Source organism: Schistosoma mansoni, chromosome 1 (genome assembly GCF_000237925.1).
Source record: "Schistosoma mansoni strain Puerto Rico chromosome 1, complete genome".
In the NCBI taxonomy this organism is placed as follows: Eukaryota; Metazoa; Platyhelminthes; class Trematoda; order Strigeidida; family Schistosomatidae; genus Schistosoma; species Schistosoma mansoni.
In genome coordinates, this window is record NC_031495.1 from 14865145 (window position 1) to 14889933 (window position 24789).

The 24789-nt window shown below is 34.7% G+C and overlaps 1 protein-coding gene across 1 annotated transcript; it reads left to right on the plus strand.

Annotated features, from left to right (window-relative positions):
* Positions 1 to 4147: 4147 nt before the first annotated feature.
* Positions 4148 to 23766, plus strand: Smp_141150 (putative phospholipase DDHD1; the record flags this gene model as incomplete). The annotated part of the gene is made up of 10 exons (XM_018793388.1): positions 4148 to 4180; positions 4217 to 4463; positions 5123 to 5506; positions 7532 to 7648; positions 9818 to 9956; positions 11618 to 12098; positions 17060 to 17209; positions 18871 to 19026; positions 20395 to 20476; positions 22598 to 23766. 10 exons carry the CDS (start codon positions 4148 to 4150, stop codon positions 23005 to 23007), a joined length of 2199 nt encoding a protein of 732 aa, XP_018647905.1. The 3' UTR covers positions 23008 to 23766.
* Between the last annotated feature and the right edge of the window lie 1023 nt (positions 23767 to 24789).

Consider the following 24789-nt stretch of genomic DNA (forward strand, 5'->3'; position numbering starts at 1 on the left):
AGGAATCACTCGCTTCAGAACGACCGCCTACCACCCACAAGCAAACGGGTTGGTAAAACGTTTTCATCGACAACGTAAAGCTTATACTGTACATATGAGCTTGAGTCGCAAGCTTGTTAGTTACGTGCTTCTGACTGCTTGTGGAATATACCTGGTGGTGTTTTGGTTTCCAAGTCTTGCTAAGCGATGACTATTTGGTCAGTGTGCGTTTAGGCAACAGGATGATCAACGTTGTTCACTGTTTATATACCTCCACCTTGGCGATTAATAAGCGTCATAATGTACCTGGAAGTATTTATCGTTGACTGCTAGACACTACACCATTCATATATCATCTGTAGGTCATTTTGAAGCTATGGACTACTATCGAAAGGCTCAGGAATTTTCGTCCTCAAAAACTTGCGCTCAGTGACAGAATGAGAAAGTGAGGAGCGGAAATAGAAATAAAACGGCAGGGATGCTGACGAAAAGGAACCAATAATTACAAATTTTCGAACGGTGAGGCTCCAACAAAAGATATTGGCAAAGCCACTTAAGGTTCATCATGAAACCATTTAAATAGTGTTTGAATCTGTCAAACAAATGTTCGGAGCCTACCCAACAATCATTAGGACTTGGTTATACAGACAGACCTTAACAGAAAGGATATGATAGCGGCCACAGAAACTTAAATGACCTAGTCTGTAAACACTAGGGGACTAGGATTTGAAAATCTCACACTATTAAGTGTTGACGGAACCCAGATGAGTGAAAGAGAATGAATATCTTTGTTCCTTAGAAATACTCTCCTCATTACCATTATCGACAACGTACCCCATAAAAGTGGAAAGTTCATATTATTAAGCTGCCGCTTGAAATACAAATGACAAGAACTGATTGGTTCGATTAGTTGTGTTGTGGTGTTAGACAGACCCAACACTTGGTATTCAATTGGTGAATGCTTGATTTTAGGGGACTTTAATGCACTTACTGTAGGGTGGAAAAATTTCGGGACAGAGTCGTTTGGAGAATTGGCCAAGTTTGACTTGTGCTCGATGGATTGGGTTACCAGCTGTATTGCGTGTTCCAACAACGGCTCACCAGTTGTAGTGGATGTCGAGTCGTGGGCGGACTATGATCACCACTACTATTCGATTACGCGTACAAATATGACTTGGTTCCCTTGATAGCCCGTAAATCAGAAGGCTTTACTAGTCCAGATCAAGTATAATTATTGGCGATCTCGTGGTATCGAAATAATACCGAGACGTGCCAAAGAGTACAAGCGAACAAGCAGTGCGTGAGCAAGCTCGAACCAAACCAGGCGGTATGTGGAACAAGAAGTGAAACGGATACAGTTAAACAAATACAGTAAAACAATCTCTGGTACAATTGGTTACAATAATAATAATTGTTTCTATTATTCCAATCGTGTTCTTATCGAGACTGGCCGGTCACTACACATACATCCATAGCTTATTCTCAATGTTTTTGTTGTTTGTACATTATTGTTAGTATTTTTTGATACCATTTTGTATTGTGGTGTTTCATTTCATGATAGTTTGCTCTGTTTCTTCTGTTGCTTTCATTGGGTTTCTTTATTCTTCTTGAACTGTATACAATTTGTTTTAATTGCTATTATTCTGGCGGCTGCCATATTGACTGCTCGCTCTTTGATTGTGCGGCTTGATTTTGACTGGGATAGTGCATTTTTGGTTGTAATTTGGAGCACTTTCCCAGAAATTGAAACACTTTGTGTTATAAAATAGCCGCTTAAACGGAATCTTACTTGATCTATCTAGAAAGGATAGAATAACGCTTACCTTTTGGTGTTTTCGATCGAATATTTTGGTATCAATTGTTGGTTGAATAACTGGGTAGTAATATTTGTTTAAATAAATTTGTACTTTTGTATATACGATGAAATTTAGAACCGTTACTACATCAAACACTTTGTTTTGATTTCAATTGAAACGAGTTTCTAAACTTTTACTGTAGTTATTCAACCACATCCAGACCTATTGGAATTTAGGTTTGGATCTTACACTAGTTGATTGGCTGTTACATGTGCATTGGTGCAACATCTCAAAAAAAACAACTGGTTACGACTCAGTTACGGAATCAGACTTACTGGATCTCATGTTGACTCACTATGAGGCTTCCGCCACAAGCCTTAATTAAATGCCATCCCTAGTTAAGAGTGGAGGTGCAGTTATAGGTTTGGATTTACATATCGTTGTCAGTAACAGTGTATCAGCCCGACTGAGGTCAAACATTTGGAAGGCAAATGAATAAGAAATAATGCATTCACTGCCCTCAGTAAGTAGAACAGTGAAACTTAGACACTTTATAGAGACTGTACTTGAGGTGATTAGGAATTCATAAATAAAAGTTACAGCATAGCACGTTCCTTAGACTAAACCTAAAGATCCGAGGTACCCCTCACCAAGATTCATTAAAAAAGTTCTTACAAATACCATAACAAATTGGTTCAAAACGCGGGTATTACATACAAGCATCCGATCCCTTCTTAAAAGAGACAGCGATCTGTTGAAAAAGGCTCAAAGAACAGCTACTATGTGGATTCCGGGAATCTCAAGGCTGCCCAACGACAGGATGCCGGATGAGCTAGACCTATTTCCCTAGTGATATAGAAGTACTAGAGATGACTTGATCAGTTTCTAGATTACATAGTGGTAAATTGATATCTGAAACGACCTTAATTTTCTTGTCTTTCAAAACAGAGAATTCACGATGACATTTGGGAAAAGTCTGTGGCATTAGGTAGCCAAGTTCGGCATAAGTGCGCTTATCTATGCTACTAGAATAATCAACTTATTCCCAACTTGTAGATTTGCCATTGTGTGACTACCTAATCTATGTTGAGTGTGAGTCTTTTTAGTTATCGTATGTTTGGCTTCAAGGGTTGTGTGGTTGAGAACCAATACACTACAAGTTCATAAGCACAGAACAAATCACCTGTCGGCTGACTATCGACCATCCTCTAGAATTATTGGTTTGTGAAACTTTTTACGTGCGGTCGAAACTGCGTCTGTCAACGCATTCGGAAAGAATTTGGATCAATTGAGAGTCCGCCATCTAGCCTCCAATCTTTCAAAAACTGAAACTAAAATGGTACCAATCATTTCGTCACATGCTTGCAGCAACAAATAAATCCCTGAAGTAAATGGTTCTTTAGGTTTTCTACTTTGTTGCTAGCTATAATTGCTTTTCTGTATACATTCCAAATGAAGGCTTCCGGCTATACGTTTTCACCAGATTATCATTGGGTACGCAACGACTAGCCATCTTGGACCACACGTTGTATGACATACCTACTACAATTCGAATGCTCCCCCGAACTCATTCACTACTGACTTCTATTTTCACTGGGTTTGGGATTCGAAGATCATGAAGTTGTGACGTGCAAATTTATTATCAAGCCCGGAATATCCGTAACACTCTTACATTATTTTAGATCCAATTCCAACACAAATTTTAAGGGGGACATTCAGGGGTTTGAAAGCACCATTTTGGGTTGAATTTTGGTTGTAATTTCTTCCCTTCAAATATTAAAAGTCTCCACCAGTTGAAGTGTACTAAACAGATCCCCGAAGTCTTTAAAGAGGAAACTAAATATATTCATAAAAGCTCAGAACGGCACGTGAATTCATCAATATTTATTTCAGATTTCCTTGTTTCATGTGACTGTCATTACGATGAGGCATCACAAACTCAGTCCTATCACATATGAATGCTCATAAATGGGAAGCTTCTTTTATTTCATACACAATAGAATCACTATATAACATCAAACTTTAAGCCACAAGCTTACAGTCAAAGTATAGCACGATCATTTACTCAGAACGTTTTCCTCGACGCCAAAATTTTTAAACAGAAGCTCCACTAGTAACCCACCAAGCCATTGAAATAGAAACTGTTTGGTGCAATAAATTAAATCAATGATATTAGAGATTGCTTAGCGCGCAGAACAAATTGTCGGCGCTAACTGTTATTTTTATTCGTCGGAGGTTGCGCAGACGGAAATTATACTCTGGTCTTCTCGATTGAATTACTCCTTCGATAGATTTGTAGGCATATGTTTTGTGATTCTGTTAGCCCCACTTCGAATCCTAGTTCATCGTTCACAAACTCCATTAATGTGCACATGAGTGATGACCCTGTACTTAAAGTCGAACAAGTAGTTTTCTAAAATACTTTAAATTTTTCAACTCAGGTTCGTTGGTTTTATCGCGACTCCACTAACAAACGTTGGATACCGTTCAATGGTTATGATTCTATCAATTTGGAGTTGGATTATCGAAGCCGTCTTGTCTGTGATAAAAGCGATTGTCTGTTTGATCAAACTGGTTCTAAAATATGCAACTCAGAACACCCTTCTGTCAATCACAAAGTATCTGTAAGAGGTGGACTTTATGAAGCAGATATAGATGGGCGATGTTGTGTTCCTACTTACTGGCCAGGTAAAATTCGTTTAAGCTACAAAGTATTCTTGTGTCATATCTGTTTAAGTCTACTGTGTGATCCTCTTTTGTTCTCTAATTTGTCATTCTGAATGTCCGTTCCTTTATTGTCTAATGGGACTCAATACCACTCATAGATACAATACAGACGAAGTATAGTCAGTTAAAGCTGTTAATTTTGAATGTTTCGGTTAAATGTGATGTACTCACACTTCTAGTTGTTTGTAATACTCCTAAAGCAAAGTTTTTGGTTTTTTTAATATCTCGTTTTTCTGGAGCGAAATCGCCAAGATTTCTTTAAATCAGGCAGTGGATACGCATTCATTTCCATGTATTTTAAGCGTGTTGGTTGACATGTATTTACTGAGGATTAGGCCCGCTTATCGTTCAGTAGTATTATAAGATCAATATATTTTTCATCTTAGATAACTGGATGTATGTTCTCACAGTGAGTAAAATTGTTAAGCAGTAACTGCATATATTATCGGTATGGAAGATAAGATTTCAAATCCCTTGTCTTGAATTACAAACATGAGATCTTTATTTAAGAACTGAGTTTTTCAGTGTTCACTAAAATCAATTTTACCGACATTTTAGTGATTTCAGTAACTGATTATTATCATTAGGTATGCGTAAACTGTATTTTGATTTTCCTTCAGTTGAAAGATGTCCTACACGTATTTTGCGAGGTACTTGGTTTCGCGAAGGTTATGGTGGTACCCTTGAACCTTTTGATGATGAGTTAATGGCTGAACGTTTAGAAGCGGAGTACATCACTTGGTACACTAGAAAAAATCGGAATGTTATTTGGGATAAACCTTTGTACTCAAGTAGCAGTTTATTCACAAGAATAGACGTCAGCACACCACTTCATTCTGTTGTTAGCGCTCCAACTCTTCAGTACGCAGATACTATAAAAACAAGCGAGTCGGTTGCTGAAAATTCTCAGTCTTCTCGTTCTGAAAATAAAGATTCAACAATTGGAGTAGAAAACTACTCAGATGATAACGTTTGTGGTTCCACTGTGCCTAAAAAACGAGTTCGTAAGTTCCACAGTGTTACTTGTATTCTACTTTATCTGGACGTTTTGTAATTGAGGTTGTAAGTTTATTGGTTTGAAATTCCGTAACTTGTACACCGTTTCTTCGCTTAGTTGGAAACACTAAAAACTGATAAGATACTTCATGAACTGTTAATATTTATTTTAATTACAGTAAATTTGTTATCACAAAAGTCATATACAAACCCCGCAAACCTCAGGTCCATATTAATAGACTGTGAATAAAGTGTAGATAATACAAATTACGTTAAGTTCACCGTATTTTATCCCAAAACTTCATACTTAAACCTGCATTTTATAGTCCCAACCGAAAAACTGTTCTCAGTTTTGCATTGTTTACAAAAACCTGTGTAGCTAATTGCATTGCATCACTGTTTTGCTGATAACCGTTTTCATACTACCGTACCCAAGTCGTTTGTACTTGCATTTACCTCTATCATCTTCATATCGACTATGAATTCTATTTAGTAGACTGAGGTCGCATTGTTATTTTCAATGCCTATAACTTATGAGTTGGATAATGAAATGAACAGGTATGTGTTTACCTATGATGAGGACATATTTACTATATTTTGTGTTGTCCTACATCTATTGTAGTATATGTCCACCTTTCCAGACTTTACAGGAGCTCAGTGTTTCACATAAATAAGTAAAATTCTTTTTCTGTTACTGACCACTAATCAGTTTGACGCACTGTAGCGTTTAGTTTACTTAGTACATGACATAACAACTCCTTATTCATATTTCTGACTCAACGAACAATTATCTAATCATAAAGCTTACTAAAAAGAGTATCTCTTCTTAAATATCACTAATTTGTTCTGCGGTTTTTCTAGTGAGCATATTGGTTTCAGTTTATTCATGTTATGAAGTTCCATTTGCTGTCTTCACTGCTCGACAATATTTATCAGTCATGGTTCCCACTTTAATCACTGTTGTTGGTGCATGAAACAATAACAGCCTTCTACATTATGTTCATACTGTTAGGTGTGAAAATCTACCAATGACAATTTGCTTAAAGAAATATGCCAATTCATAAGTAGTATTTTAAATCCAATCAGGTAAATGAATCTTAACACGTGTAGTTAGTAGTGAATAAACTATTCAAATTAGTCACTAAATAATTGTATGCCTACATCGAACAAACAAACAGGTGGTTGCTTTAACTCACTTTTACGCGCATTTGTGACGATATTAACGTGTTCTTCAGAATTATATTATGAAAGTTGTGTATTAACCTGTGTAAATAACCATTTTTAGTATGATTTCTGAAATATTTTATCACTAGCATTTAAAAGATTCTGTTCGTTCCAGAACAACAAATTTTCTTTCACAGAAATAATAACTGTTAGCGACGATACATCGAATGATTTGCAAAGATCTCCGCATTATTTTTTTAGTACGATGGATCAAAACTAAAAGGTATTATAATCTTGGCAAATAAGCCTCAGTTTGTGTGTTAGACTTCGATACATGCTTAAAGTAAGACCTAGGGATACTATGTGACGCCAGCACAAAAGTAGGTAAAGCAGCGTCTGAACTTGCCATTACCACTTGAAAATTACTTCTTTAGGCTATTGGTCAATGTCTTAGTGGTTAAAACAAATGAATTATAACCACTAACCGGTAGGTCTGAATCCTGTATCATCTAATTATATAATATAATTATCCCATTATATACAAAAACCGCTTGCGTATTTCACTTCCCATGTGCAAACAAATTCCTTTCGTCATTAAACCAACGGTGAGCAGACTTGCCATTAGGTGGTATTTAGACAAAAGTTTTGACTGCGATGTAGGTGAAACGAGAGATTGACTTGCAATATCAACTAGTTCAGATTTAAATCGGCCTTTCTTTTTCTTACCATTGCAAAACTGCCTCATGGAAATCTTACATAATAATGTTATTGAAGTACTAATGAAACGTGTACTACTACTTTACTATTACATATTTTGTCGGTTAAACTGTAAGGATTCAATTTTCACCCATTTCTTGAATTTTTTTTAGCTTGCCAAACGATTCAATTTACCGATTGCCATGTCGATTGTTATGGAGAAAATGAGTTGTATTTATATTATGAATCCACCAGCTTGTATATCAGACAAAAACTGGGAATGCAGAAAGGTATGTCCAACTGTACGTAAACTCATAACAAATAAAGTTCCAGACATGTTCTACACCTTTTGATTCATAGGGATACTGACTCTCAGTTATTATCTATTCATCGCAACTAACATATATTCATCTCGTTATAAAGATCATTTACTGTTTCTAACTGCAGCGTCTTTTTAGTAATCATTTTTATTAGGTTGAAAGTTAGAATCTTTTTCTGAACACTTTAATTTGGGTAGTAGTTGGTTAGTATCTAAAGGAGAGGTCATTAATACATAATTGGCAAATAAGTCACAGTAGATTGACATTTTTACTCCCTCTGAAAACGACTAGCTCAGATCAGTCAGTCAGTCAGTCAGCTACAACATAGGACCAGACACATACATGCATCGGTCCAACTTGTCATACCTCATTAGCACAACAAGATGAACACCGAATTCATAGTTTAGTGGTGGTAATATATAAAAGAAAGGTTGTATATAAGGATATAGTACAGGAAGAAAGACAGATATGAAGAAATTTTAATCTCACGGTTTAAGGGAAGAAAGGAAGTGTATACACCTACACCATTGTGATCGATTCTGAGCCATGTTACAGAGCCTACAAACATTGGTTACGATAGTCACACAGACCCCAAACTAATAGTCTGCACCTACCAACATGTCATAGACTAGAAGTTAGTGACTCCAAGCACTGATGCCATGTTTCGGTTTGGCCGCCCTTAACTGTCTTCCAACCATCGCCAATACTAGTCAGCATTGTACGTCTTGGTAATCGGTGTTCAGGCATACGTAACACATGGCTCAACCATCTCAGTCGATGAAAATTCACAACCTCATCAACTGATTTACTATCATTTCCTAATACCCTGCATCTAACCTCGCCATTACTTACCCAGTGATCCCAGCAGATGTGAGCAATATTTCTAAGACATCTGTGGTCAAATACTAGTAACTTACGAGTATCTTCTACTCTTAATGGCCATGTTTCACAGCCGTAAAGTAGAACAGAGCGAACTGCTGAGTTGTATACTCGTTCCTTAATTGATAGACGGATATCTCGTCTTCGCCATAGGTGATGCAAGTTGACAAAAGTCAAAAGAGCTTTTTGAATCCGTGCCGAGATTTCGTCAGACACCAACTCAATAGGACTGATTAGACTTCGAAGATAAGTGAAGTTGTCGACGCGTTCGACTGCTTCACTCTCTATCCTTAGTTCAGGTTTTGACGAAGACTAGTGCTGAAGCAACAATTTCCATTAAGAGGAGGATAAGCGCATCCCAAACATACTGGCATTGTTACTCGGTGCTAACAGAAGACTCTGAATTTTGTCACCTTCACCAAACAGGACTATGTCATCTGTGTATTCTAAGTCGATAAGTGGACCTCCTGGTAATATATATATCATATATATAATATCATATTAGTTTATGAAAAAATCAACCATTTTGCTTTACTACTGTCAGTCGATCACTCACGAGCAACATAAGGCTTGGCATATTTCTGCATTATTTCAAGCTACCACACTTGGGATCAGTTTGGCTAAAAGTAAATAACCAAATAAAAAGAACCTACAGCTGTAATATCACTAATTATGAAAAACTAAGAATTAAAAATATCGTTCAGAAAGAACAATTAAAACTGGGGGATGAAAACCATTGAAATAGATTAAGACTGAATTATAACAGAGAAAGATAAAGGCTAAATATATCTGAATCACAGGTTCACTTCCAGAAACATCACTTACTGCTTCCACGCGATGATTTCGGTTATTTCACTAACGTTGAACTGGAAATCTACACTTTATGATAACAAAGTTCAATAGTCAGTGGCTTGATTAACTGACCCTATGTCGACATCTGGTCTCCCCTATCCTTATTTAGTATGCCTCTATGTCACCTAATATTGAATACTAGAGTGACTTTGTACCTGAGTCTGATAATTGATTCAAATTTTGATGGCTGAAAACTTTAGTTGGCATCTCTTACAAGATATGTTTTAACGCCGTCCAAATCCTAAGCACCTGTATGATTTCATCCTTCTCTGACCGTGAATTTTAATTTTCTTACAATACATTTGTTAAAACAACTACGACTTCCTTGCTCAAATCACTGAAATTTATTTAGATGAGCCATGATTTCCCCAAAGAAATTTATACATATCTCAATTCCTCGAATTTCAGTCGGTACTCGTTTGTGTCGTGGTTTCAATGATTTGGCCCTGAAAGAGGATAAAATCGCTGATATTTCTCACCTTTGTTTCGTTATCCATGGGATCGGCCAAAAAATGGGTACCAACCTTGTTCTAAACAATTGTAATGAGTAAGTTTGATATAGGTTTTTGTTAATTGTCCAATTTTTTAAAAATAACTAAGTAACTATCATTTATTACACTAATTTAGTTGTCGTAGTCTCCCCATAATATTATGCTGCTCAATACAGTTAAACTCATGATACTTAGCATTATCTTGTTAAAACGTAAGACTAAAAAGGAGCTTACGGTGCACATAAATTTAAATAACAGCATAATGTCAGTATGAGGTTTTGGGATTGTTGAATTTCATTGAATTCGTGAACTGTAGGATACCGGCCCAGTAATCCAGAAGTTAACTTTTCTCTTGCGAGACCGAAGGTCCTGACTCCAATTACCTCATGTGGGGTCGCAGATGCGCTGTACTGAGGAGTCCCATACCAGGACGAAACGGTCATCCGAGTTTTCGATGGTGGTCTAACTTAGGCCTGTTCGTGATTTCAATGAGACAGTATAACGCTTGGTGGTGGCTACTCTCTTCAATCTTTTGATAGTTTAATATTTTGCTACCGACTATACTCTCCTTCCTACCTTCTCGGTTAAAATCTATTCTCATTTCTCTTGTAGAAAGGACCAAATAGAGTTTTATATTCTTCATTAGTTTGACATTATTGTGTTCGTTAACTGTATGTAGATCGATGCATGACAGAGATATTTTAATTTTAAAGTAGCAGTCTTGTAGTTTGAGATAAGTATTTTTCTTTTTTGTTCATTTGTTTATATGATGTTTATACTTTTTCATACTGTTAGCATTCTTAAAGAAGTGTTCATATCAGTGCTCAAAACACTGATGTCATTTAAAGGCAAAGTAACTTGTACAAGATACTTCCACAATACAATAGCGTATTACATAGTGGAAAAGTTCGTTTGGGCCTATTTTTTGACTGTTCTTATTCTTGTGTACTTTGTACACAATTAATCTGTTTACTACATTTTCAAAGAATTTTTGTATTGGTGATTTTTATCCTTTAAAAGCTACGCAAACTGATCAGAAAGCATTTTAATAATTATGTTTTCCACGCGAATATCTTTTCGGTCAATGAAATACTTTACTTTCTGTTAATTGTATCCATTAATCAATCATTGATTAGTTACGTCTTCTTCTTTGCACTTATCTTTCTGTTAAATTTATCATTTTATCTGAACGACTTATCAATGAAAGATTATTATTTAACTATTACAACTATACTATCAATAAGATTTGCATTGTTAACAAGGTTTTAGATGTTCCCTTTATCATCAAGGTATCTATTTGAGTAGTTATCTAAGATCCATTACAATCTACTTGTTAGTTGGAGTGTTTATTCAAAAATCCACTTTACTACCAAGATTAAGATTAAATAGTTGTTAATAAATTCCTTGAATGGATTGAACGTTAATAGTTTAAGATGTTATTACATAAAATTTGTTTCAAATCTAAATTCACATGGTTTCATATTGATCAACTTCGTAGTTAATATAATATTTTTAAAACTTCAACTTGACTATGTGCAGTTTTGTTTACGTATTTATAGTCACAAGTTGTGTGGCGTTTGACTATTTTCTATCCGGATTCATTGATCTAGAGGAGACAGCTAAATGACAAGCTTTGGTTTATATAAATAAATGTATTTTCTACATTTGGGTATAACATTTATTTTATCTAACGTACTATCATTCTTGTATTGTAAAGGCTTCGTGATACTTGTGATAAAATAAAAAGTCGTTACTTTTCACATTTGGATAAAGAAAATAAACGTGTAGAATTTTTACCCGTTGAATGGCGAACTGTTTTACAGTTAGATGGTGATACAGTTGAATCAATCACTCCTGTTCATCTTCGAGGATTTCGTACAGTTCTGAATAGTTCTGCTATGGATATTATGTATTATACTAGTCCTTTGTATCGAGCTGAAATTATTTGCAGTTTAAAAAGTGAACTCAATAGATTATATGATATGTTTCGTCGGTTGAATCCTGATTTCGAATCTCGAGGTGGAAAAGTTTCGATAATTGCCCATTCTCTTGGGTGCGTCCTAGTTTACGATCTGATTACTGGCTGGAATCAAGTCCCCGATAATGATCCATTAACTGAAATCTTATTAAATAAATCAACTGATAAAAAAATATTTTCCAACTCAGCTTCCACAAAATTGTCAGATATTACGGATAAGGTGAGCTATACTTAACATCCTTATTTTGTCATTTTCACTCCATTACTAATGTGGTGAATCTCATGTTGTATAAACCATAAAACGTTGTTATTATAGGTCTGTAGTTGCAACTACATTTGAGTTCCAATTTTTTTTAATATTACCTTCGAAAACTGCAAGTATTTGTTCATAAGTATCATTGAAGAATAGCTCAAGCTTGTTAGGGCAACCGAACGAGCAATATTGAAGTTAGACGCAGGGTAGTAATACCCAAAGATGGCGAATCGACTGATCATACTGTGAATCCTCACCAACTGAAATGGCTAGGACACGTATTACTTATCCGGAACCACTGCCTTCCTCGACATGTTGGATGGTGATGGAGAAGGTTAGAAGAAAGCTAGTGGCGGCCAAACCAAAACGTGACATCAGTCCATGGAGTAATTGATTACTGGTCTGATCCATGTTATTGTATTCAGACTAGCTGGCTGGTGTTCGTAAAGTAACCTCGGTTAATGGTTGTAGACAGGTAATAGCGCCGAACTAGTTGCAATAGCACAGATACATTCATCCTTTATTTCTCTCTAAATCTTAAGCCCCAATACTCCTCCATACAAATCTTTTCTTTCTGCCTTTTCAAACCATACTCCTAATTCAGACCAAGTAGACCAGTCTGCCCCGTATCACACTGTTGTTGAATATAACTTATGAAAGTAGAACACATGCTCAGTTTGCTAGTATTTGGTTACAAACATCTTCGAAGCATTTCTCCCATATAATAAAACCACAGAGTGAGTAGTGTTGAGGTTCGGGTATGTGGTTTTTGGTAGAAAAGGTATGTACATTAACAAGTCCATAAAATTCCATCAACTTATGTTGTTAGGACACGTAATACGTGTGTCTGACTACTTCTCATCCTTAATACAGTGGCAGCTGACATTAGGAGTAGACTGGACAAAAAACTATGGCTGGGCAAACGTTTCTCTCTGTTCATCTTGTGCCTTGGATTTCCCTGCTTTTATTCGACTGTCGCTAACTGATATCTTCTTGTCTTTCCTTTCTTGAACCTTACCCCGTGCTGTTCCTTTTGCTGGTGCTTTTTAGTCCAGCATCTCCTAGCATGTTGAAGTTATTGGTTCTCTAACTTCGCCCCAATTGTTCTCCATGGTGGTTTCCTCTTCTTCTAGTAAGCTTGGAACTCGTTGTTGAGAGCTATCTTGAATTCCCTAAGTTTGTAAACATCTCGAGTTTTTTTTAACATATAAGTGCTTTTCATACTTTCTAGGACAACATCAGCGCAACTCCTTGTATGTGAAAGGGATTTCCTTTTTCATGACCAGAATACAATAATAGCTATCCCAAAGTTAGTATTTTCTGTGCAGATCGTGTTCGGTGGTTCTCACTTTTTCTGAACAGGGCTAGGTCTTATTCCATTCCTGTTCCTATTTGAGTGAATCTCCTGGTCTCTTAAATTGTTTGGACATTCCATATCCTTATATTTATCTTTGCCGTGGTTGTTAGGAAAAGCGTCAACCTTGTGTCTTCGGACGGCTCCTGACTTTAACCATAAGGTGTCACAACTCTTTTGTATGGAGACTCTTCTCACAAGGCATAGATTATTCGGTTTTCTCTGGTTAGCGATTCTGTAGCGGGTTTTTCAAAGGTGAGTTTGCTAACCCCACGTCCATCCATATTTTTTACCCGAACCCCAGACAGGCTCCATACGGAGTTGTTACAGCTTAGACTAATGGATGTTCTCTTTAGGTCCCACATTGGTTATGACTAATAGATTATACTGTATTTTTTTACCATCTTAGTAACAAGATACATTCAAGTTATTTGTCTTTTGTAGCTCCTAAACTTGCATGACTAAATAAATCAAAGCTTTTCAACCACTAAACAACAAAATCAAACTTGATCATACGTAGATCATTTGTTTTGTTTTTTGTACTTATTCTCAGACTTTATCAAACAATAACTTGGATGTGCTATATCCTGACCATAGACTATCGTCTAATGGAAACTTGGAACAAATTGCCCGTGTTAATATTCGGTTGGAAACTGCAAGGACATTGTGAGTGCTTGTCTTAGATTCTTGGCTTGATGTATTTAACGAATTAACCTTCCTCAGTTTACTGAGAAATGAAAATTTCAGTGTATAATAAATACCGTATAAGAGATCCTTGGTTATTTTTCCAAAAAAATTATAGTATGGTCGCAATGCTGGCATCTTAACTATTTGCTGCGAAGAATTTCATGTTTTCGAACATTGTACACAACAACAGCAACCTCAAACAAATTTTTCATTCACTACGGAAATCAATCCTGACCTTATGAAATATTTAGTTCCGGCAAATTTATGGAAATTTCCTTGCACATGAGCATGGTTTTTAAATTAAGCGAGGAATTCACATGTGTAAAATGTTTTCAACTAAATAAATAGTGAATACTTTAACTAAAAATATAACTTTGGATTAGAGATTTCCTTTTCTTTTTTTAGGTTTTCAGCTTCATGAAAGTTTAACCAACTGTTGAATTTTCAAATTCATTTTTTAATTGTTTACTGATTGTCAGTTCTAGATGACAGCAGTCCGTAAAAAGATAGATAATTAAGAAAACCCTACTCCTACGTGCTGTGTTGGTTAGCATAGAAGTAAGTTTATGAGCTACGGTTAGTGACGATATAGCTAATGCACCGGACACTACATCCCTCGATAATTAGATCAGTAGGACTAGACTGAATAATAGGCATAATACTTAATCATGCGATACTCACAGTTATACAATTATCCAACCAGCAATCGATAGCCAGATATAGGTCAGAATAAGACTTTAATGACACACAATACGAAGAAATCAACAATCGGGATCGGAGTAGGATAAATCAAAATCTGTTTTATCTACAAGATAGTCTCCCATATTTAATTTAGCTGATCATTAGCCGAACATGGCTTACTGAGAACAACACATCCATTATTACTTCTGTTTAATTCCATTTCATCTTGTTAGTCTGTTATTGAATTTAAAGTATGGTAACTTGGACCGATGGGTAACTTGCCACAGTTTCTCACAGTTGTTCTAACTAAATAAAGAAGTTATTTGAAGACTTTAACATATAATGTTATCAGAGTTTAGCCTCCGTTTGGAAATTTTGCACACTTTTATTCTAAAATAAACCCATTAAACTTTTAGAACCTACCATTGGTCATCATCTGTTCAACTGAATTTCCTTTTTTTGTATCTGGAGACTAACTATACGCGATAGTTGGTTAATACCTATCTGCTCTTATATGACAGTAAATTTTTAATTTATATACTATTTTCAATATGGAGTTTCAGAGATTGTTACATGTCATGAAGGGATCTAAGTTAGAACACCAGTAAAAAACTAGGAGCACTGGATAGCCGTCTCGTCCTAGTATGGGACTCCTCAGCAGTGCACATCCACTGTCGTCTTAACTGTTAGTTTTGGACATTGGAAATCATTCTGACAAAACCTATGTATTTCATTAAAATGTTCTTCATCTGTTATGTGCTGAAATGTCGTCTAAGTTTTTTTGATTTTTTTTTCAAAAACATATCATACAGAGTGAATAATTTAGAACAGGAATTAAGCAGCTTGCTATTTACTCGTGACAGTCACATGAATTGTGATTCTCAGAAGTCAAATATTAGTAATAATCATCAGGACGACCAGTCAGTATATAGTAAACCTTCATTATATTACCCAGACTCTTCATTACACCAAGAGAATCCTTTATTGTTTGCGGATAATGTAAGTTTCACTATGTTTGCTTTACTGTCCACAGTGTTTACGATAATATACATATCCGACATTGGTTGTGTCTAAACGGCTACACCTTAATCTCGCTAGTAACTACACTACCTTTCGAGGATCCTTAAGTCGGATTTCTTCTCTGACTTTCAATTGTTATTCATTGTCTTTCTGTTGATAATGGAATGTATCGTCTGAGTGTGTGCAGTTTTGTTTTCTCTGAAATGGTGTTTTATTATACTCATGTTTTTAGAATATTACTCAATTTAATGTTTTATCTTTTCCTATTATTTGATAACTCAGTATTATCGATTAAAAGACCTGTTAAAGGTCTATCTGTTTGTAACGAGTTCACTTGTTTATGATCCCGATATTGGTAGCTCGATGAGTTATCATGACACTAAGTTTCTTCTATTCGTAGTAGTTGTAAAACAACATTATTAGATTCTATAAAGCTTGAGCTACAAATCAATTTAAAGCTGATAGATTTCCAACAACAATAAGCTGTGGTGATATTAAATCTCTCATTACTTCATTATTTCTGATTATCTTTTTATATGGCATAATTTTTCATGTCCACTAAAAGGTCAAAATCTTTTTTATTCGTCAGTCCTATTCGTGTTTTATTTGCTATTTTTTTTATTAATTTGTTGCATATTGAAATAAACCAACAGAAACTTGCATGTACTTATTAGGTCTAGACACTGACAACTAGGACTGTTATCCAGCATTAAAAGGGCATTAACCTAGATTTCAAAGAATCCGTAGAATGACTTGTGAAAGGAGTTTTATTCATGACAATTTATTTCAGTATGTTGTTGTTGTGCTATGAATACCCTGTGATTAATTAAAGTTATGTCGTTTCATCATCATAACGGTGCATTCTAGGTAATTCTCACCCAAACGAATTCATCACTGCACACGGGGTTAAACCTTTGAATACACGATACCTTTCAGATCACTATGATGAAGTTCAGTGATTTGTATTTTTATACTCAATCAGTTTGTAATATAGCAAAACCTTTATCCCCAGTCTCGATTCTGTATAAACTCCCAAATAGACGATGCTGGTAAGTTTTAAACTAAGACAAAACAGTTGTTTCATACCCCGTGCGATTACCATTGTTATTTCTCTTTACATGCTCATTTTCCGACCGGATAGTTTTTCAGCACACATTACTTAATCCTTATGTACACTATTCTATAGCTAGAAAACCTTTTCTGCTTGGGTTCACCTTTGGGCGTGTACTTGGTTTTGCGTGGTATCCGCCCTGGTCCTTTTCAAACCCAAGACTCAATTCTTCCTCGAAAAATTTGTCGACGGATTTTTAACATTTACCACCCAGCAGATCCTGTAGTAAGTAATATTTGTTTTTAATACTATGAGTTGCGTTTTCTTGGAAGTATTCAAAAAAAAACTTTATGTATAATTAAAATGTGTATGTTCACTATCTTGTGTTATAATGAAAGCCAAATATTTGTATGTACACTAGTTATTTTAACAATGTACTCCTAAAAGTAACAATGTCACAACGAATACATCCAAAAAAGCGAATTCAGTTTACATCACTTAGTCATAAAAATTAAATTTACTATTATAGTGAAGATAAAAATGTTCATTAAGAAAGTACTTATATTCCATTCGTAGTTTGCCATTCCATTAAGATCGCTATGATCACCCTAGATGAACGAGATGATGATCACTTGGTTCATTTTAGTCTTGTTTTTAGACTAAAGTTTCATCAGATATTAGTGACTTTTCATTCGTTTGAGAGTTTTTTGTAATATTATAATAACAGATACATTGTCTGGTTTCTTAAAGACATTCTTCGAATTTAAAAACTTCTTATGATTAAGACATTTTTCATTAATTTGGCGATAAGATATTCGAGTCGTGCTCTGAGAAAGAGACAATTCAATTAGTTTTTATCGAAAATAATTCTTCGAAAATCCCCCGCCATAGTACGTAGTACATTGATTTTTGTTAAAGGCCTTTTTTATAATTTCTCAAGAACGCCTTCAGAAGGCGGGAAAATTCTAGAGAGACTTCGGTCAATCAGCGTCCTCTAGAAAACGGTGGATTAGGTTATCATTTATCTGCTGGCTGGATGATAACCGATTTTCTTGCTTATTTGAACATGTTTCTGGAAGCTTCTAGAATCTCAAGGTTGCATACTATGATTACCTCTGCATTTTATAAACAAACCAATCTTGGAAGTAAAGCTCATTCCATATCTCACATCTGTTTTTTGTTCTTTGAGTTAGAGAGTAGAAGACTTCGGGGGACTTGGAAGTAAGTGTCTAAGCGTTCGAGTGCAAAAGCTTATCAGTACTCTCCATTGCTTATACTGTCTGATCAAACTGTTCACTTGTCATATAAAGAATCTGTATTTCACTTCTATCTGTTTTTTTAAAAATAAACCATGTAAATATTGTTATATTCATGCAGCTATAGTGTGGTTTATCAGAAGGAGGATTGCAGATATCAGCAAGTATTTAATAGCTTACACCACGAAATATTATCAGATAGACAACCATTAAGAGCCAGTAGGTACTGGACAGTTGTTTCGTTCTAGTGCAGTACTCTTCAGAAGTTCATATTCATGACCCCACCAGGAATCAAACGAAGGACCTTAAGGTTTCGCGACTGACACGTAACCTTTAGACTACTAAGTCAATAACAGTATTTGCATTTATTTAGTTTACCTACTAAACCTGCTATATCCACTCCATACACGTATATAAGTATCATTTTTGAAGATGAATTCAGTCAGAATAAAATTGAAGTTATTTGCAATAGTGATCCAAACTTCAATCATTTCCAATTTATATGTATTTGTATCTAATTATGTATCAATATGCTTCGTCGTTCAAGAGACATGTTAAACTACATAATTAAACTAAAAATAGCAGATCTGTATCGTCAGTGATTTTTCTGTCTAATAATTTTATAAAATAGATTTTAAGACTTTATAATCTATCTTTCTATTTATCTCTTTCATTTCATACTTATTTAAGGCTTATCGTTTAGAACCATTAATTTTAAAATATTATTCCACTGTCCAACCAGCTCTGATTCATCGAGTTGATGCTGCTTCCAAACCATGCTATGACACACTTCCTTTGCTTGAATATTCTGGTAAAGAATTCAAACATCCAAAACCACACAACTGTGTAAGTCAGTAATGATTGTTACCAAGTACTCACTGATTAATTGATTGGTTGATTGATTGCATAACAATTACACGTCTATGCCAATTCCTATGGGAATCCACTATTCTTTGTTTGTTATTGTTATAACGGAAATTGTCTTTTTCTAGACATTCGATGACACAGTCACTTAAATCCGACTGTTCCATAGAGAGATAGATATTACAACCGAACGAGTATATTGACATAAAGTACAAAGTAATCAGTTAGAGGAATTAGTATAGAATAAATTCTACAATATAATGTTTTATGTTTAATGTAACCGGATATGTTTGTCATTAATTCTTGGCAAATCGCAGATCACTTTGACTAGAAATATCAGTCACATTTAGTATTCTCTAACATCCACAATAAATAATCTAACCTCCGAAAGTTGCTGAACTTTACAAATATACTATTTATGCTCACGTAATAACTCTAATTTATTAATGTCTTCCGAAATCTGTTCCAACTGTCACTACACCTCTTATCCAGATGTGTTCTAGCTCGATATTTATGTAGAAAGTCAATATCTACTTTTTATACATTGATTATTTATACATTTACTCAACATTTTGCAACATATTGGAAAAAAACTGGTAAAATAACAAAGGGTTCAAACTTTTACTATTAATAGCACGTGTTTTCACGTTTGATTAAAAAGAAAATAATTGTATGAAGTAAATTGCATACCCAAGTAATATTAAAAATACACACTGCTGAGGAGTCGCATACTGGAACGAAACTGCGCTCTTTGGTTTTCAATGACATTCTAACTGAGAATAATCTGTGACGAATACAACCTACTAACTAAACCAATTTCCACAAGACTCAACTAAACTGTAATAGTCAGCTCACTAATGATTTAATTCAAGGTGTTACTGGAATTTCAATGAAAAGACTCAACTAATGGAGTTCAAACGTGTTTGAAGTAAAAATTTGTTTGCAATGATATTGAATGATCAGCACGCCATATTGCAACTTGATTGAGGTTGAAATTTTACTATTGGGTAATAACCGCAGTGGTCCCAATGGCTAAACGTTCTCTGTAGGACCTGGAGGTTCTAGGTTGGGTTGTGTTTGCTCACAGCTCAGGAGCTTCATACTGAAATAAAACAGCTATCCATTTCTCCTTGGTCTTCAGTAGTATCTCAACTAAAATTAATCTGTCACAAATACAACTAGAATAATATAAGAATTACTAAACATCTCATGACTTTATCATAGTCATTGTAACTGGTTTCATATTTAATTCGTATATTTTAAATTTCCTCTTACACTTTATAAAACATATTTTGTTTAAAACGTTTTGCACCTTGTTTACATAAATGATTGTTTTTGTCTTATCATCAGCGAGTGATAAACCCTTGCTCAGATACAAATCAACTTATAACCACGCAAGAGGCAGATTCCTCTAGACCTTTATCAATTGCTAGTAAGTTAATAAGGAAAAATAATAACTAGACTATGAATAATTTTGGATTTTATATTTCATTCATTGGTAAATTTGAAATTCTACTTTGGTTTTTGTACATGAGTTTTATCTTCGACTGATGTCGATTAAGCTTGTTCGTTAGCTATCTATTATACCTGGGCATCAAATGCTAACTGCAGGAGAAGACGACCAGTGTAGTAGCAGCCTCAGAAGCAGTAAGTCTCAATATAAACAAAGAGAAAAAGAGATTCTCCGATACAATACAGCATGCACCAATCGAATTACACTTGACGGAGAAGCTTTTGAGGATGCAAAAACCTTTACATATCTGGGGAGCATCATTGATGAATACGGTGGATCTGATGCAGATGTGAAGTCGCAAATCGACAAAGCAAGAGCAGCATATTTACAACTGAAGAACATCTGGAACTCAAAACAATTGTCAACCAACACCAAGATCAGAATTTCCAATACAGATGTCAAGACAGTGCTACTGTATGGGGCGGAAACCTGGAGAACTACGAAGGCCATCATCCAGAAGATACAGGTGTTTATTAACAGTTATCTACACAAAATACTTCGGATCCGTTGGACAGGCACCATCAGCAACATTCTACTGTGAGAGAGAACAAACCAGATTCCAGCAGAGGAAGAAATCAGGAAGAAATGCTAGAAGTGGATAGGACACACATTGAGGAAACCACCCAACTACGTCACAAGGCAAGCTCTCACTTGGAATCCTCAAGGCTGAAGGAGAAGCGGAAGATCAAAGAACACATTACGCCGAGAAATGGAGCCAGACATGAGAAGAATGAACGAAAGTTGGGTAGAACTAGAAAAGAAGGCCCAGGACAGAGTGGGTTGGCGAATGCCGGTCGGTGGCCTATGCTCCATTGGGAGTAACAGGCATAAGTAAGTAAATCAAATGCTAACCATACTGACTTTCTGGCCTACCAACAACGGGTGGAAAGGCGCTAATATCACTCAGATACATCCTACTTATGCAGAACATGAAAAGACACTACTAAATGATTTCCACTGACAGATTTTCAAGCCACAAAATTGTGTAAATTCCAGAATCTAATCTAGAAAGTTTTGATGTACCCATAAATGCCAACAGAACATACTTGTCAATCATTCCTAGGACCTCATTTTGGCATAACTGACTGCATAGGATCTTTTATTTCAGGTCCAACATCTCAACAACACTAGAAGTCGACTGAATAAAATATTTATCTTAACCCACACATTCACCCATTATTACCCAACCAAACGGATGCAAAATCTTTCACTGAGTACCAGCTGAAATATACTCTATAACTTCTTTTTTCTAGTCACTCATAATTTCTCTTTGTGTTTAGGTATCGTACTTCTATGTTGGAGTTCTTATCTGTTGTCAAGATGTTTCTCTAAGTCGCTGGGTTTCAATATAGAGTTGGTTCATAAATCGATACAATTTTTTAGCAACTGTCCATGTCATAAATTTTATTGTTTTTTAGGCACTCTTAAAAACAACCAATGTATATTGTGTCCAATTCGAATAGACTTATCTTCACAAACAATAGAGGAGACAGAATAGTGTTGATTTTTTGACAAACAATAAACTGTTTGTGTACAGTAGACCCACAAATTTAATCATTTACATTATTCTATCCTAATTGTCGCCTAATAAAAGAATTTTAAGGTATCTTATGGTAACAATATAGACTACTAGTTTGATCTCTGTATGTTCCAACTTCGTGAATTTAATGTACATAGTTCTTGCGTATTTCATTCGGAAGATTTACATTCTATATGAATCTAAAAATAAAACTTAAATAGGTGTATTATGGCTAGTAATGGAATTCAGGAAGCACATTTAGTCCCACTCGCGACTTATATATTCTATGAAACTTGTATAAACAGTTATATTGAAGTAATCCACTGATAATGAACCTATGCTAACCAAAACCGAACTAAATCGAGCCAAAAATATCAACAACGGGATAACTCAAACCTATTTAATAGTAAACTATGGTCTCTTTTCCTTCTTATTATTTTTTATTTTAAATATGAACATATAGAGCCTTCAAATTATCAATTTTCACTCTTAATTTACCTTTTTTACGTATATTAAAATAGGTCGACTATTTGGTTTCTTCTCACGAGCACCATATTTACCTGGTGGAAGTCAAGAAACAGGAGGGATTGATCTTAATCTTTCCGAAAAAATATATAACCATGACAATGATGAGAAGATTAATTCTATGGAGAAATGTTCTGAATTTTGTAATTCTACAAATAAAAAAGAACAAAAAACAAAAGATTCTCTTACTTCATCATTATCATCTACTGATTTATTGGAGAATGATTTATGTTGTCATGATCCATTACAACTTGAATGTCGATTAGATTTTCAATTACAAGCATCACGTTATGAAAATATGTACATTTCTCTATTGACTTCACATACTAGCTATTGGACTAATGCAGATATTTGTATGTTTATCATGACATATTTATTTCCATTACAACCCGGTTCAACAGATTAATATCATAATTCCATTTTTGATTATCTTTAAAACATTGAATTATTCTGTTTTTGTTTTTAAATTTTTTTTATTGATAAGTACTCCTACCGTAAGATGTTGTGCTTCATTTTATTTAGATGTTAAACCTTGTCATACTACTATCTTATCATCAAATAGATTCAAAGGATATGAACCACTCACATCATTTGCTGAGTTGAAACACAATTATTTTATATTCCATTATAATCAACCCGCTTATTTATTAAATAACGACTTATATATATATTGTATTGAGTAAAACTTTCATTCAGAAGAACGCTTTTTCTCACCTGAGATAAAATTTACCAGAAAATACAACAAACAAGTAGGAAAACAATCGAGTTTTTTCATACAACATTACACATTCTGTATATTTTGTGTATTTTGTTTATGGACGATCAGTTCAGACCACTAATTCCATCTTTAAGTCTTTCAAGAATTGTGTACTTTAAGTGTTTGTTATCGTTGTCAATGTCATTGTATTTACCATTTAAATATTCTGATAAATCTTTTTCTTCTTAATAACAATGAATTTCATTTATTATTGTTAAATGTTGACAAGAAGTATCACATATTGTAGACTAATTTCTTGAAAGTTCATTTTTCCCACCATGCTAAATATTCATTCATTTATCAAATGTCTTTTTTTAATTTTCATTATCACTTTTCTCCACCGATATTTCAGTATTTTTACTCGGTATCATTGAGGCTTTTCAATATTTTCATCATTATTTCATATAATGCTTTTCTTATTATAGTATATAAATGGAAAGTGCAGTCGAAACTTTGGGTCGAGATCATCCCGTTTTTGTTGAGCGGTCGTTGTAATTTAATTTTGATGTGTATGATTTCGATATAAGAGTATAGTCAGATATTTGAATGAGGAAATCAAGCACGGATAGAAAGCTTTTGGTGAATAACCCGAATGGAAATATATACACGCACTTATTCATTAGGATAGAAAATTGAGTTAAACTTCAAGCCAATATGGTATATCTGTCAACCTCGGATAATTCAGCTAAATCCTAACCAATAGCGTGCACTCATTAACAGCTCTCATCATTTGATCATGAGCTGATATATCTGACCAGCTCAGACTATCATATTTCATTCCCGAAAAATATGTTTGGCTTTTTAGATCCGACTGCATGAATTAAGGTGGGGGCACATCAGATCTCAACTTTTTCAATGTTCATTAAGTGTATCACAACCAGCACTTTCTGGTATTTTTCCGTCCATTTTAGTAGACGAGCGATAGATATTAGCATGTAATTTCCATTTTGTGTTACTCATCTGAGATTTTGTCCTGAACTTTACTAACATATTTATTTTAGGGTAGTTGCATATAACTTCAACCAAAATTTCCCAACTGTTACAAGTATTAGTCACACATTACTAAAGCTGTGATTTTGAAATTCAAATCTTTTTCTGGATTATCATAAAGAGTTATATAATCAGTCCAAAATAATATACTTTTATGTCATTCACAGAACTTATTTAAACATATCAAGGTCTTCAAGTCAAAGTGCAATTTTCAATAGTTATTTTAATGAAGAATGAAATTTATCTTCTAAAATAACTAAAAAAATATACCGCTATGCAACTACCATTTCTGATCACTTGATTCGTAGATGCAATTTAGAATTTTCTTTTACAACATTGCAATGATTTCTTCAAAATTAAAATAGTCCTGATATCCTTACACCAAGTATGTATAATAGTTTATGCAAACTCACTCTGTATTTCATTTTGTTATGTATTTGA